Source organism: Manihot esculenta, chromosome 1 (assembly GCF_001659605.2).
Source record: "Manihot esculenta cultivar AM560-2 chromosome 1, M.esculenta_v8, whole genome shotgun sequence".
Taxonomy (NCBI): Eukaryota; Viridiplantae; Streptophyta; class Magnoliopsida; order Malpighiales; family Euphorbiaceae; genus Manihot; species Manihot esculenta.
In genome coordinates, this window is record NC_035161.2 from 29,692,558 (window position 1) to 29,707,650 (window position 15,093).

At 34.7% G+C, this 15,093-nt stretch overlaps 4 protein-coding genes across 5 annotated transcripts; 1 reads left to right on the plus strand and 3 right to left on the minus strand.

Moving 5' to 3' along the window:
- Positions 1–594: 594 nt before the first annotated feature.
- LOC110630248 (LRR receptor-like serine/threonine-protein kinase RPK2) lies at positions 595–6,021 on the minus strand. Of its 2 annotated transcripts, XR_002490364.2 has the most exons (3): positions 2,304–6,021; positions 1,498–1,779; positions 595–1,377 (listed from the first exon to the last, which is right to left on the minus strand). XR_002490364.2 is itself a non-coding variant. In XM_021777652.2 (2 exons), exon 1 carries the CDS (start codon positions 5,742–5,744, stop codon positions 2,316–2,318), a length of 3,429 nt encoding a protein of 1,142 aa, XP_021633344.1. In that variant the 5' UTR covers positions 5,745–6,021; the 3' UTR covers positions 595–1,779; positions 2,304–2,315. The 2 variants fall into 2 exon arrangements, 1 of the variants encoding a protein (XP_021633344.1); XM_021777652.2 differs by having other exon boundaries at positions 595–1,779.
- Positions 6,022–9,038: 3,017 nt separating this feature from the next.
- LOC110622453 lies at positions 9,039–10,820 on the minus strand. Its single transcript, XM_021766957.2, has 3 exons — positions 10,551–10,820; positions 9,442–10,195; positions 9,039–9,362 (listed from the first exon to the last, which is right to left on the minus strand). The coding sequence occupies exons 2-3, from the start codon at positions 10,095–10,097 to the stop codon at positions 9,194–9,196; spliced, it is 825 nt and encodes a 274-aa protein (XP_021622649.1). The 5' UTR covers positions 10,098–10,195; positions 10,551–10,820; the 3' UTR covers positions 9,039–9,193.
- A 757-nt stretch (positions 10,821–11,577) lies between these two features.
- Positions 11,578–12,608, plus strand: LOC110621643 (protein CHLORORESPIRATORY REDUCTION 7, chloroplastic). The gene is made up of 3 exons (XM_021765914.2): positions 11,578–11,729; positions 12,026–12,156; positions 12,236–12,608. Exons 1-3 carry the CDS (start codon positions 11,651–11,653, stop codon positions 12,506–12,508), a joined length of 483 nt encoding a protein of 160 aa, XP_021621606.1. The 5' UTR covers positions 11,578–11,650; the 3' UTR covers positions 12,509–12,608.
- On the minus strand, positions 12,548–13,568 carry LOC110621653. Its single transcript, XM_021765925.2, has 3 exons — positions 13,181–13,568; positions 12,953–13,067; positions 12,548–12,839 (listed from the first exon to the last, which is right to left on the minus strand). Exons 1-3 carry the CDS (start codon positions 13,366–13,368, stop codon positions 12,792–12,794), a joined length of 351 nt encoding a protein of 116 aa, XP_021621617.1. The 5' UTR covers positions 13,369–13,568; the 3' UTR covers positions 12,548–12,791.
- Between the last annotated feature and the right edge of the window lie 1,525 nt (positions 13,569–15,093).

Sequence of the window (15,093 nt, forward strand, 5' to 3'; positions counted from 1 at the left end):
ACTCAGCCACTAATAAGTTATTATTATTTTCACTTAAAATTTGATTTATATTATATTTTTAAATATATAAGTATTGTAATTATTTTTTGCTATTTCAAAAAAAGGTATTGTAATTTTTAATACAAAGTCTGATGTGTATTATTAAGATTATAGCTGAAATTTATATTTTACCATATAATTTATTTAAGTAAATTTATATTCTATATTGAGAAATGACAAAAATAAAAGTTTCCACGAAAAACTCATCTCGCGGAGAATCCTTAGTTTCAACGCAACACGGTCTCAATAGCGCACAGGTAAAGAGAGCGATCCCTGTCTCCACTTGGTCAGTTACCTTCCCTATACGTCTAATAACTTAATTTAAATTCCATCTACTAATTTATGCAATACAATTTTTTATTTTACCTGGTAATTTATTATATTTTAAATTATAATATACGCATTATAATTTGTTATAATTTATAAATAGATTTACTTATTAAACAAGTCAATTTACATGATTACATATTTTTCCGTGAAACGAGCTCTCAAAAGTTTCCGGGTAAACGAAAAAGTGTATACTGTGACAAGCGTGAGGCAGAGCAAAGAACATGAGAAATGGGGAGAGATTTTTAGTAGCAGCAGTTGGTGGGAACACAACATGCTAATTTCATATTACTATTTACTATTAACAATTTATATAAAATGAAAAGAATGGCGCAGCCACAGAAACCTCACAATATCCCCATCAGCACGTCTATGAGCAGTAATTTCCCTAAAGATTTTATTGCAAAGATTCATGCCTGGGAATCATTTCAACCACAAGGTTTGTGAAGAAACAGGGGAAGATGTTGAACTACGGTTTTGGACTATTGTTGAAGGGCAAATTTGGTGTACACCCAAGAGCTGAGAAGCTCACTAGATCAGCTTCAGTTACAGATTTCATTTGCCCACCAAGAGATTATGGCAGTGGTTTTATGGTCATCTGGGTCGGAATCCGAGAGCCAGCCAGTTCAAGGTAACACATATGTTGATTTGTGGTTGTCGTTTTTCTTGAATGAGCTGCGTCTTTCAGGGGTTCTGCTTATTAATATCATTCAGCTGACCAGTAAGTTCTGCGGTCTGTGAGTAGCTTTTAGCATCCTGTGAATGCTTTGCTGTTGGATAATTCTTGTAGACTATACTTGAAAGAAAGCTATCATTCTTCCGTTTGGCATAGAAAACCCGAGTGTTCTCAATTAGTTTTCAATTTCTCAATCTCAATCTCAACTTGAATGGTTTTCTCTCAATCTCATGGGAGGCAAAATGTTAACACCAACATTTAGACTCACATTGTCCACCTAATTCCTTTGCATGGGTATTGAAGTAGGAGACTGCTTGGCAGCAAGGGATCTTGATCTGCAAGTAGGAAGATGAATTGCTAGCATGTTCCGTGCATGAAGAGTATACTTACAGCATCAATAAGCTATCAAGCTGAAAGCAGAAAATATGCTTGTAGTTAAGCTATTTGGTGCTGACCTTCAATGGAGCAGCTGAAGGTATTATGCAGCGAATCATCCTGATGATAGTGTCTGACAGCTCAGTAAGAATTATGATCCAGTATTCTCATTCTTTGTCAATGCAAAGAACAATTATTTTGTCTTGACAGATTGCACTGGCTTCCCACAATAAATGCTAGCACGCAATTCACAGGACAGTTTTGCTGAGCTCTTGTTTCTTTATTCATTTGTTGCAATGCAGGATCAAACAAATGCGGAGAGACACGAACCTCTGTGAGCAGAACATAGCCATCCTCACAAGCTGAATACAAGTGAAAAGAAAGGAGAAACTCCGGAATTAAGGCTCTCATGTGCATCGATAAGTGTTTTAAGCTCTATAAAATTTTCAAACAAATCATGCAACATGACACAGGATATCCAGACAATCTCAGTAACATACGAGTATGAATTTTAGGGCCAACAGGCTCTTTCATATTGAACTTAACATCTGATCAATTACTACAGCAATTTTTAAAGTTCAGATATGCTATCAAACAAGTCTCCCAGAAAATCTCTCTATTCTATGGCTTTATTAAACAAATGGAACTGAGATGAACAGTATACAGCATGGATAATTAAATTCTGCATTCTTCTGCAGATTCATCACTGAGCCCCCTATTCAGGAAACTGCATAGAAAATTGGGGGCCAAACTATATTATGATTTACAAGCAGGAATAAGTACAGTTGGACTCTACCTAAGGGCAGCCTCAATAAGGACTGAGAGAGCATAAATTACAATGGGTTTTTTACCTTCTAAGAAATTAACATGTTAATCAAATACAAACCTTCTCAGGCAACTAGCATGAGGGCGGTTGAAGTTGCTTCAACCGCCTCACAACTTGCTTCATTGTGGGTCTGGTAGAGAGAGAGTCGACTGTACACACAACTGCTAGGTGTAAGACTTCAACCAGATCGTCATGGGGACCTGCATCCCACAGGCCAGCAGTAAAGAACTCCTTTGCCCGGCCCTGCTTTAGGAGCATGCACGCCCATGCAACAATGTTGAAACCATTTCCATATGATGAAAATGATGGATCCAAAGCTTTCTTATCAGATAATAACTCTAGAAGCACAACCCCGTAACTGTAAACATCAGCCTTGTCTGAAACACGGCAAGTCATTGCATATTCTGGGGCTACATAACCGAATGTTCCAGCCACACCTGTAGTAGCATGGGTTTCAGAAGTTCCCAAAAGCCTAGCCAAACCGAAGTCAGATAAATAGGCATTAAAATCATCGTCTAGAAGGATATTGCTTGGCTTGACATCCCGATGAAGTACACGAGGCACACACTGATCATGCAGGTATGCAAGCGCTCGAGCTATGTCCAAAGCAATCTTGTGAAGTATCCTCCAATCCACAGCCCTGGTGGACCTTTCCTGGATAAACTTTTCCAAATTACCGCCAGGTAAATAATTATATATGAGGAACATTTCTGTTTCACTGGCATGATAACCAATCAATGTAACAAGATTTGGATGGCGAAGCCTCCCCAGGGTTTTAATTTCAGCATGGAACTGCTGAACACCCTGGAATCGTCCAACAGCAAGCCGTTTGATTGCCACTAGAACTCCAGGAGATATCTCTGCCTTGTAAGTAGCCCCAAATCCACCATTGCCAATGCAGTTGCTTGCATTGAAGCTCCCAGTGATGCGCACAACATTCTCAAATGTCAAGGGGACCCCAATGTCTGTAAAGATTGTTACTTCCTTTCTGGTCGATGCCATAATCTTAGACTTTGGGCTCCACTTTCTGGTATAGATGAATAGGACAATCAAAGCTAAGAGAACTGAAACAATGGCTGATGCAGATGCTATAGATGCTATCTCAATTGAATTGAAACCATTGTTCCCACTCTTTCGGCTCTGACTTGGTGGTGAAAGGGCGTTGCCTTGGGCTACAGTAGCACTTCCTGGATCTGGAGTTGGTGCCGTTAGGGAAAAAACATGACAAGGGCGTAGATAAGGGTTTCCAAGAACACTACTACATTTCATCAAATTGTTACCAAATGGAAGGGGCCCAGATAAGTTGTTGAAGGACACATTGAATGCTGAGAGCATAGTCACATTTGCCAAACCAGATGGAATCTGCCCAGAAAGTTTATTGTCATTGAGCAGAAGAGCAGTAAGGTTTTTCAAGTTCACAAGACTCTTTGGAATCTCTCCAGAGAGCATGTTTGAAGAAAGATCCAGTACCTCTAAAGACCATGACTCACCCAAGCTATAGGGGATAGAACCATTCATTTTATTACCGGCCAAGGAAAGATACTTCAGGCCCTTTATTTGGCTGATACTGGTGGGAATCTGACCTTGCAAAAAATTCCAACTCAAGTTAAGAGAAACAAGGGACACCATTTCACCAACACTTGGGGGAATGAAATCAACAATATGATTATTAGACACATCCAGAAGTTTGAGAGATCTGCATTTCGCACTGATATCAGCTGGAATCTGACCAGCCATTATATTGTTGCTAACATTAAGAATAAATTTGTCCAATTCACTGCACTTATCAAACAAAATCCCTGGGAATGGCCCAGTCAGCTTGTTTCCTCCGGCTAAAAATGCATAAGTAGTTTGCTTCCCTAATCTTACAGGTGCAATTGGCATAGAGTGAAGACTACCAGAAAAGTTGTTGCCCCCAAAGTTATGAAGGATTGCAATTTCCCCATCTCTCTCTACTGACAGTACAGGTCTTCCAGACTTGGCTTTATTTGCAAAAAAAGATAGATAAGCAGATGATGGATCATAGATGCCAGAGGGATATCCATAAATGGAAGGAACTGACTGGCAACTTCCATTGTAGAAACTAGGGATTGAACCAGACAGGGAATTTCCACTAACATCAAACACAGTCATGCAAGGAACTGGAAGCTCCTCAACAAGCTGCCCATTGAGCTTATTGTAACTCAATTCCAGATGCCACAACTTATTGCAGCGAATGAACTCATGGGGAATTTCTCCGCTGAAAAAGTTAGAGGCCAAATTGATCATCTCCAATTTCTCACAAGCACCCCAGTTACTTGGCAAGCTGCCCTCTAGAGTTGCACTTGGCGCCCACAACATCCTCAGATTTGGAAGAGTCGCAATTTCCACAGGTATTTCCCCATGAAAAAAATTAAAATCTTCATTTGCAGAACTCAACTGATCTGACAAATGGTCCCTTCTATAACTGTTAACATCCTGATATGGATCAAAAACATTTGAAAGCACAAGCACAGACAATCCAGAGCAATTCCCAAGCTCATGAGGTATTGACCCACTAAGACTATTTCTTGACACATCCAACACTTCAAGCTTTCTGAGCATGCCAAGTTCAGATGGAATCACTTCTTCGAACAAATTTGAGTACAGAAGCAATGTCCTCATGTTACCGCAATTCCCTAGACTACCAGGAATCCCTCCAACAAAGAAATTTCCTGATAAATCCAAGTGTTCAAGTGTCTCACAATTGTCTCCAATTTCTCTAGGAACCGCCCCACCAAGTTTGTTTAAGGACAAATACACGCCCCTAAAACCACCAACAAACGCAGGGATTGTACCATTAATGCTATTACCAGCTAAATTTAGGATCTCCAAATTTGTACAATAAGAAAGTGAGCTCGGTATTTCTCCTACTATGTCGTTAAATCCTAAATTTAAAACTCGCAAGTTTCGTAATCCAGTAAAGGAAAATGGCAATGAACCAGTTACTGTGTTGCCCTCCAGATCAAGAACCTCTAACTTCTGCATGCCCCATATTTCACCAGGTATCTCCCCGCTAAAACCATTAAAGGGCAACGATAAAACCCTAAGTTCAGTTAACATGGCAATCGCAGGTATCAATTTGCCCACCAAAATACCATTACCACCCTGACAGTCTCGCCTAATTCCAAACCCATACAATGGATAGTGAACAGAACCAGAGCAAAAGAAACATCTTCTATTTTCACTGTTCTTACCTCTGTTGTTGCAGTGACCCGTGATGTTGAGGGACACGACACGCGAGTCCTTGTCACAGGACACACCAGGCCAGGAGCAGTGGTTGGGGTTGATGAGATTCCAGCGAGAGAGCAGTCCTGAGGGATCAGACACCGAGTTCTTGAACTCCAACAGCACCGATTTGTCGGAATCACCCAAAACTACTCCATTCAGTGAAGAAGTGAGGATCCAAAAGACAAATAACAGCTTCAAATTGTGAAAAGAGTACCATTTGATAACTGAAGAAGAAAAACAAATGGAACCCATTTTATAACCCCCTCACAAGGGTCTCCAAAACCCTAAACCCTTCTATTTCACTAGTCGCAGAGTAAAGAGAGGGAGTGTTTTTGGGGAAAAACCCGAACCCTAATTTTGTGTCTGTTAACAGAAAGGATTCAGCAATGTGCTCTTTTGAGAGAAACGCGTTTTTCCTCTCTTCTCTTTTTCTTTCCTTTCTCTCTTCTTTCTTCTTTTTTTTTTTTTTTTTTTTTAATATTTCCAATTTCCTTCTTTCTTTTCCTTCTTCAGGCTCAGTTCCTTTTTTCTTCGCCTTTTCACTTTATTTGGAAAAATTAAAAAATAAAGATTTCAGAGAAATGTCATTGTGGAGGGAGGTGGGGTCCAGCGTGGGACATGCTGGGTTGGAAGCGGGATCCATCCGGCGGTCAATAAATGCATCAGCCCCGTCAATTTAAGAGCGGTTGTGGTGGTTGGGGTTGAAGTAAGAAAATTATAAATAAATATACAAGATTCCTTAAAAGTTGACGCTGTGGCTCTGGATAAAAGTCACTTTCCAGAAAGGTCTGTTTTTTCTTTTTCAATATAAATAATCTCTCGAGTTAATTTAATTTTCTTTTTCATATATCTAAATTATTTTTTGTATATATAATTTATTTATTAATTTAGTGATATATCGATATGTAATTAAAAAATAGAATTTATTAAGATGGCTTTGGCCTTCCCTCTCTGTCTGGTGCTGCTTTTTTTTTTTTTTTTATGGTTTATGTTGTAGTTGTTATGACTTAGTGTTTCTGTGCTCGGTTTCTAGTGTGTTTTGTGTGGAGTTGGATTAGGATTTTATTTCTGTTGTGCAGTGCTTGTGGTCTCAACTTTCAGTGTTGATAATTAGCTTGTTATGGTTGTCGGAAGAATCTGTGGTTGGAGATGGTGGTTTGATGTTTTGGTTGTCTTTTGGTCTTCCCCTGCTTTCTCTAGGTTTTCTTTTCTGCATGACTATTTTTCTGGGGGTTTCTCCAATTTCTTGTGATGGCTTGCCGGTTTTCCGGACATGTTGTTGCTTATTTTGCTTCTTTTTTTCAGCACATAATGCAGTATGACAGGTGCAATATTATAAAGTCGTGCCAAGAAATAAAGTGATAATAGAGTATTGTATATATAGAGATTAAAAATTAAATATTTAAATTTATATAAATTTAATTATTATTTAGATTATTAATAATATTTATTGTAAATTTTAAAATAAAATAAAATAATAAAATAAATAATTTAATTCGTGAAATAATTAATATCAAGTAGTAGAGTATTTTAATTTCACTTGAATTTAATTTAATTAATTTATTTAGTTAATAATTTAATTTTAATTAGAACAAATAATTCATAATTAATTTTCTCTTTCAAATAAAATTAAATTAATTAATTAAAAATTACACTTATTCTCCACTAATCTGATAATATTTTAATTAATTTTTTAAATAATGTGATTATTTTATTTAAAGTTTTAAATTGAATATTCATTATCAATTCATTAATATTTTCGTGATATTTAATTTTCAATTCAATTTTAAAATATTCTCTCCGAATATTAATATCAGGATAAGTATTTAAAAATATTAATCTCACAAACTAAATAATAAATAGATAAAAAGTATAACAGAAAAATCAATAATCTAAATTATATCAAATCTTTTAACATCATAATTATCTCAATTAAGAAATTATTTAAAATTATTATAAAATAATTATAAATAATAAATTAAAATAATAAGAGAAAAAAGAAATACTTATAAATTTTACCTTTTAAATCTTTCGATTCTTCTTTTTAAATTCATATATTTTTATCCTCTTAAAATTTTTAATTTGTGAAACTAAAAAGATATCTCTATATAATTAAAAGATAAAAATATAAAGCGTTACGCATAAAATAGAGCAAAGTACAGAATAGATTATCTCGTATTTTCTATAGTATAATTTGAGTTTCAAAAATTCATTTAAAGAAAAATATGAGCAAGAGGCTAAAACACGGACAGAGATAAAACAAAGTAAAAACATAAGATACCCTATATTTTTATTTATTTCTTCCAAAATTTTCTAAAATTTCTTAGAATTCCCTTCAAAATTTCTTTTTTATTTTTTAATTTATTTTGATCTATAAAAATATTAAAAATTAAATGAAAATAGAATAAAACTAAATATCTTAAAATTGAAGATATAAATCTAATAAAGTAAAGGAGAATCAATAGTTCCATTTTACCAAATCAAAGTAGCAAAGTTGGTGATGGGTTGCAGTCCCGGGTAGCAACGTTGGAATCGTGGAGACGGTGGATGATTCAATGACAGTCTTGGGAATGGGCTATGGGAATGGTTGTTGTTTGGGCTTAGTATTCATGGGTTATGGTTTGGGATTCTACTTTTGGGTCTATAGGCTTTTGACTCCTTTTTGTAATGCTTGGCTCATATGGTTTTTCAATGCAATAGTTACATATTCAAAAAAATATATATATATATATATATATGTATATGTGTGTGTGAATATAGCATACACTAAAAAAATAATATAAATTTTTTATTTTAAATATATTAATTATATTTTATTAATTTATAGAAAAAGCAAAAAATATTTCGGACGGTGTGCCGCAATAATAAAGAAACTTATACCGCATAGCACCCAAATTCAATAATATATGTGGAATTTAACACCCACAGAAAAATACCAGGAAGGGAGATAGAAGACATAAAGGTCTACGCTGGTCCGCCTCCACAAGTCGCTTGAAAGAAATAGCCAAAAAGCACGTAAAAAAGCCTTTCACATAAATCCATACGATGAAAATAAAAATATATTTACACGCTCAAATTTATTAAAGAAATTTTGCAACAAGTAATTTTCCTGAGATCTACTCTACGATCGCTTGAGAAATTAGAGATAAGGCAACCCAGAAATGGCGTTAGAATGATGAATGAATGACGTTTATAGTTAAAATATAATAACTTCAAAAAAAAATAAATAAATAAACAAATAACTTATTCGATGATGTTGACATCAGGAGATATATCACTTGTTAATTACCGAGGGCCTAGCTAATTGGTTTCTTTTAATTTTGTTGGAGTTGAAACAATAAGTTAAGGTTTCATTTGCAGAAAATAATTTTTTTATGTATATTATTAAAAATTCCTTTTGTCTTTGGACATTTTTTTTTAAAAATGGATTTTCTTTTCTTCTTTGAGTTGGACTTTCAGAACATTATATAGATCTTTCTGCATAATCTTTCTGTCAATGACTTCATTTTAATTGTAAAAAACTGAAAAGCCAACTGCTCCTTCACATAAATCAAGAAGGACAAAGATCACTTGATTCTGCAATTCCTCTATATGTAAGACATCATCCGCATCTTTTTAAGCTGTGGATTCTACAATTATAAAAGAGCCATTGACAGATCAATTGAGATGCTTAAATAATCGTCCCCAGAATCAATGTTCTCTCAACAACCAAGAGAGCAACAAGAAAAGCAAGAAAACCAACTTTTCCCATTAGGCTTTGCTGGTGTTACAGGCGTTTGTGGTTGTGACTCCTGTTTTGTCTGCTTCTTTGAAGTCTGCTTATCCATCACCACTTTCACAGAGACATTTCCTGCCCCATTTGTTTCCAATCTGAAAATGAAACAGAAATGTGTTAGCTTCAAGAAAACATTGGCAGATGGAAAGCAAGAAACTTGGGTAACTTAATTACGCTGGGAAATGAAAAGAATGAGTCCTGCTGGATGAGTTCCTGAGGTCATCAGGAGTGGCCTTTTCCTGACAGACATTTTTCTTAGTTTCCTCTGGAATTGTCTTGCTGTTATTGACTGAGAATTCAGGTTCCATTTTTGCAGGTTCAACTGGTTTTTCTTCTGCCACTTTTGAGCCCTTGTTCATTTCCTCCATCTTCTTTTCTAGAGTCTGCTCTACGAGGACAGGAAGCAAGCTTGGTGGGGTATTGTGCATATCGTCGAGCTTGGTAAGTTCTCCGGATTTGTATAGCATGAAAGCTTGATAATTTGAGAAGCTGTTATTTCCCATGTGAATACTAAACAGTGATTCATTTGAAGTAACACTCCATTCCAATGACGTTCCAGGCTTACTGGCAAAAAGGGACGACGGAATCCTCTTACGATCAGAGCCCCCAGATGATTTCGTTATTCTCATAGGCTCCTGACCTGAACCTGAAACTTCTGGTGAAGATACAACTTCAAGATTTGCTTCTTTTAATTGTTCAAGGGTATAAAATTCTGAGGATGATGATGAAAACATGGAAATTTTGTGCTGAGGAAAAACAACATTTTCATCATTTGTCCCCTCTGAAGTTGTTGTTTGCTTCTTTGACGCAAATCCATTTTCACTATCCATGCTGCCAATTAATTTATCTGATCAGTGATCACACAAATTCCTTCGAAGACCTTCGATATTGTATCTTGGTTCTTGATGCAGAAATTCACTGCTGGAGTCTGCAATGGAGAAAATGAACACAATTTTGAGATATTCAAATGGGATACGTGCAATTACCCTTCAAAGATAAAATTTACAAATCTCTTTACAAAATTGCTGATGCATTATGCAAATCCTGATAGATTTGCACGAAAAGTAGGCATTCAATAAAAGAAAAATTATCAAAAGTGACAATATCGAATGTAATCAAAGCAAATCCATCACCAATCATGCATCGATCAACTCCATATCAAATTTCTGAGCTATTTTCTAGAATTTCACATGAGTTTCTGTAATCAACTAGGTTTCATATGTCATACCCCTAAACGGAAAAAAAATGTAAATTTAACCTTAAACATCAAAAGTGTCACTCACTTTAGTTTGTCAAGATCTGCGTTGACAAGCCAAAACCTTCAATTCAAGAACCTCTTCAAATTACTCGAATATGTTTATCCCAAAAGCAGGAGATGAACAAAGGCTGATGTGAAGAAGATTAAACCCAGAGTTGAACCCACAAAAAGAAAATAAAATCAGGGTGCAACAAGACCAGACAAAACAATGTGTAAAGAAAAGGAGTAGTTAGGGCAGGACAATTCAGGAACAGCTAAGGTTCACATGTAATAAGTGGAAGGACGAGAAAATTTCGGTGTGTTTCCTGCCACTAAAAAGGAACTGATATTGGTGCCAATTTTAACTCAATAACTGCCTACGTGGGAAAATAAATAATAATAATAATAATAATCAGAAAAATGTATAACAATCTGTTAATTCCAGAAGATTGGACTCCACATCCTTAACCATAATTAACCAAAGCATTCCAATTCAATCTGTGTAGGGGTGTAAGCCAACCCACGGAGCCCGAACTTTATAAAGATCTGACACGTTTATTAAAAAGTTTTATAACTTCGAATTCGGCTCGTTTAGAAATCGAATTGATCCGATCGAATTTTTATCGAGCCGAATCTTAAATAGCTCAAAAATAGTTTATTTCATTTACAGGTCTAAATATGTACAAGTCAAGTTTGGTAATCTACTGTAAAAAAAATTATAACCCAAGTCTTAATTTTCCCTCACCATTTGAAAATATGGAATTCAGATATTCATTTATCAAAAATATTTGGATTCTTGTTTTTCAACTTCAATGATAAAAAATAAATATCAAAAGTTCATTATGTTTGAAAAAACCTTTTACACTTTTTTATATTAGTGATGCAGTGGGAAAATTACTGTTAGACTACATCAAATGAATATCTACGTTAGAATTTAATTTTTAACAAAATTTGGAATTTTTTTAACTTAAAGCAAATAATAAAGAAAGGGAAATTTTTAAAAAATAAAATTAGTAAGCAATATATAAAAAGGGTATTTATGTAAATATGTGAGGATAAGGTATATGAGAAAATAGAGGCTCAATTTAATTCTTATCTCCAGCTCCACCTACATTGACTGTTTCTAGCACAGATACAACGGAGCAAATGCTGAGAGCACTAGGTGCTGCTGTTTCAATGGAGGGAGCCTTAGAGAAGCTCCACTTACAAACTATGAGTCTCCACTGTAAGCTTAGCTGTGTTTCCTTTATGATGATTTCTCTTGTTTATTCTGAATTATGCAAATTACAAGTTAGTTCTAGTTTATATATAAAGAGTTCATTATATATGCTGGAATTATTAGCATGTTGGAGCCTGGAACTGAGATAGGCTTTGTATGACATTGTTGCCTTCTTTCAAGATTATTGTAGAATTTCTCAAACCTGCATATACCACCCTCTTCTGTTTTTGTTGCTTCTAACAGAAAGAAAACTAAAACATTGCAGTTATTGATGCTGACTCCTGCATCCAAATTTTATATAGGTAAATATATACAGAGACAGATAACTTGTCAACAATTTCTGAAACCAAGTTCAGCTGGCATTGCTGAGGATTTCTCTCCCATCCATATCAAACACTCTAGCTTTTTAAGCCGGCACAGAGATCCAGTAAAGGTAAGAAAAGTTAAGGTTCTTCTCCATTGATAAATTGTTCTGGTTATTTATGTGCTGATAATTTGTTTTCTGATCTCAGGTTTCTGCAATGAGGAGGAGGAGGATATATCAAAGTACAGAAACTTATGTGCTCTTAGAACCTGGAGAAGATGAGAAGTTTGTTTCTGAAGAAGAGCTAAAAGCTAAGTTGAAAGATTATCTTGAGAATTGGCCTAGCCCGGCCTTGCCACCAGATCTTGCAAGATTTCAAACCATTGATGATGCAGTTTCTTTCTTGGTAAGTTCGGTTTGTGAACTTGAAATTGATGGAGATGTTGGTTCAGTCCAGTGGTATCAAGTTCGCTTGGAGTGAGAAGAATTCAAGCATTATCTACCATTAGGATTTTGTCAATTTATTCAAAACTTTGTTCTTTTCTCAATGTGAAATACAAGATCCATGTATAATTTTTGTCTGATACAACAAAATCGCTAAAAGAAAGAAATGAAGACAAGAAGAAGATTTAGCTATATGAATACATTCCATAAACAAAAAAATGCTGCAATTATTTAATAGAAACAACAGGACTAACTCTACAGATAAATTCATCAAGTTCAAGAATCCATCTGATCATTCAGCTTTGTGAATCAATGTCATGTTATATCTCAATCTTGAAAGAGACCACATCCTGAGATATTTCTTGAACCTGCAGCCACAATGGAACAAAAGGGTTAAAAGAATCCTTCTAAATGCAACTATAAGCACCAAGAACTGAACCAAATCAAAGCTGCTGTCCCAGTTAGCTGTTCAGTAACATACCCTAGGCTGATTCATGCTAGGGGGCAACAACCCACCACCACCACCACCCTTTCTGTTTCTTGCAAGAAGGCCTTTTGTAATTGGTGACACCATAAGATCAGTTGGGCTTCTATACCTGAAAAATAACCAATTGTTATCTCCATAAATAAACAAAACTGAGAACATCAATTGCTGTTGATTGCTAGATTGAAGGAAGGGGGGGCGGGGGGAAGAGCTCTGTTTCTGCACCTTTCAGGGTACTTAAATGCTTTAGGAACTTTGAGTCTATCTGGGGTGCTACTTTTGCGCAAATCATTGATCGAATTTAAAGAATTGGAATCAATTTTATGATCATGAGGTGGTGTTTTGCAGCACTCAGATATGGTGGCTTCGGATTGCATAGGCTCCTCCTTAGGCGTTTCTTGCAGATTCTCCATCGTAGGCTACAGTGAATGGCAGAGGAAACGAAACCCAGAAAAGAAAAGAACAGGAATGGTGAGTGAAGAAAGTACAGAAGTGAGATGAGTTTGAATGAGAGAGTGTAAGCTTGAAGAATTAGAAGAGGGATTTAATGGGGGATAGCCTTTAACGTGGAGGGAGGGTTTCCAACGGTCCAATTTATTGATGAAGTTACCATAGACGGACCGTTGAAATTTAAAAATGTAGGATAGGGGTGAATTAGAATTAGAATGAGAAAAGATCATAACGTTCAAATTCTACGTGACCTAAAAGACAAGTTAGCCAACCAAAGTGGTGGGGTCCAAAAAACAGGCAGTTGTTGACATTATCATGTTATAAATTAATTTATACAAGTGGAGTGGAAATCTTCAGAGATGTCAAGTCCCGAATTCAATTGTTTGAGTTTCACTGAACTCATGACGCTTATGACAAATGCCTTATTAATGTCTAGACAGAGCAAACCAACCAACTTTGTCTCAGAGGCTCAATCTCAGAGCAACCATAAGCATGCTCAAAACCACTCAATCGGACGACTCGATCCAGAAGGAAGAAACAATAATTACAGAAAAGTGGAGCCTCATCAACAATGCCTAGGAGGGCTAACAGGTATACCGAAGAGCAAAGACATCCTCGTAAAAATCACCTTTCAAATCTAACCGGTTCAATCGAGTTAGGAGAGATAGAGTGATGGAAGTCATCCTTGCAATGGCCAAGAGAAAAAACACTTATTAATATCAATAGTAAGAATATGATAATTAGAATTCTGCTCATGAGTCGGTGATATTGCTAAAGTCTAATATTTAAGGGTGATCATTCGGTTTATTCGATTTAAAATCTAGTCAAATTGAATAAATTGAAAATTAAAATTTTAGTATTTATGAAAATTAAAATCGAATTGATTTTAATCAAAAATCAAATTAAACCAATCTGATTCAGTTTGATTCGGTTCGATTTAATCGATTTCAATTTTTAATAAATTTTTTATTTTTATGCTTTATTTTTAGTATTTTAAAATTTAATTAAAATATTTTAATTTTAATATAATCTAATTTCTCTATATTATTGAAAATAACATATGGTTCGATTCAATTTTTTCGATTTTTTCTGATCAAAATCGAATTAAATTAAAATAATTGAAATTTTTAAAATTAAAAATCGAACTAAACTGAATAAAAAATAAAAATAAAATTTTAAATTAATTCAATTTAATCGATTTTTCAATTTAAACCGAATATTACTCGCTACTAATATCGACTTAAGAAGATAATCAACCCTGAACTAAACTATCTCATTGATAGTTTTTTTTTATCAAAAATACATAAGAAATTGAAATATGAAACCCGTTCCTGTAATAAAAGAATAGAAAAACAAATCAACAACACAACAAAACAAGAAAAACAGAAAAAACCTCCTACTCAGAAGGAAAAGAAAAATCCACATACGGAACTATCTCACTTGTCATAATATATGAACACCGAAAATAAATATAATATATAATTAATATTTATTAAATAAAATATTATAATGGAGAGATATTGAATTTATCAATTAAAATTATTTTTTTTAATTTAATAATTTTTATAAATAAAATAAATGAGTGTCGATTCTACAATGATTTTAAAATTATTTAATGTTTGTAGCAAGTGAGAAAAAAAATATTTAAAAAAAAATTATTAAAAAATTAATTTGAAGAGAGACTAAAA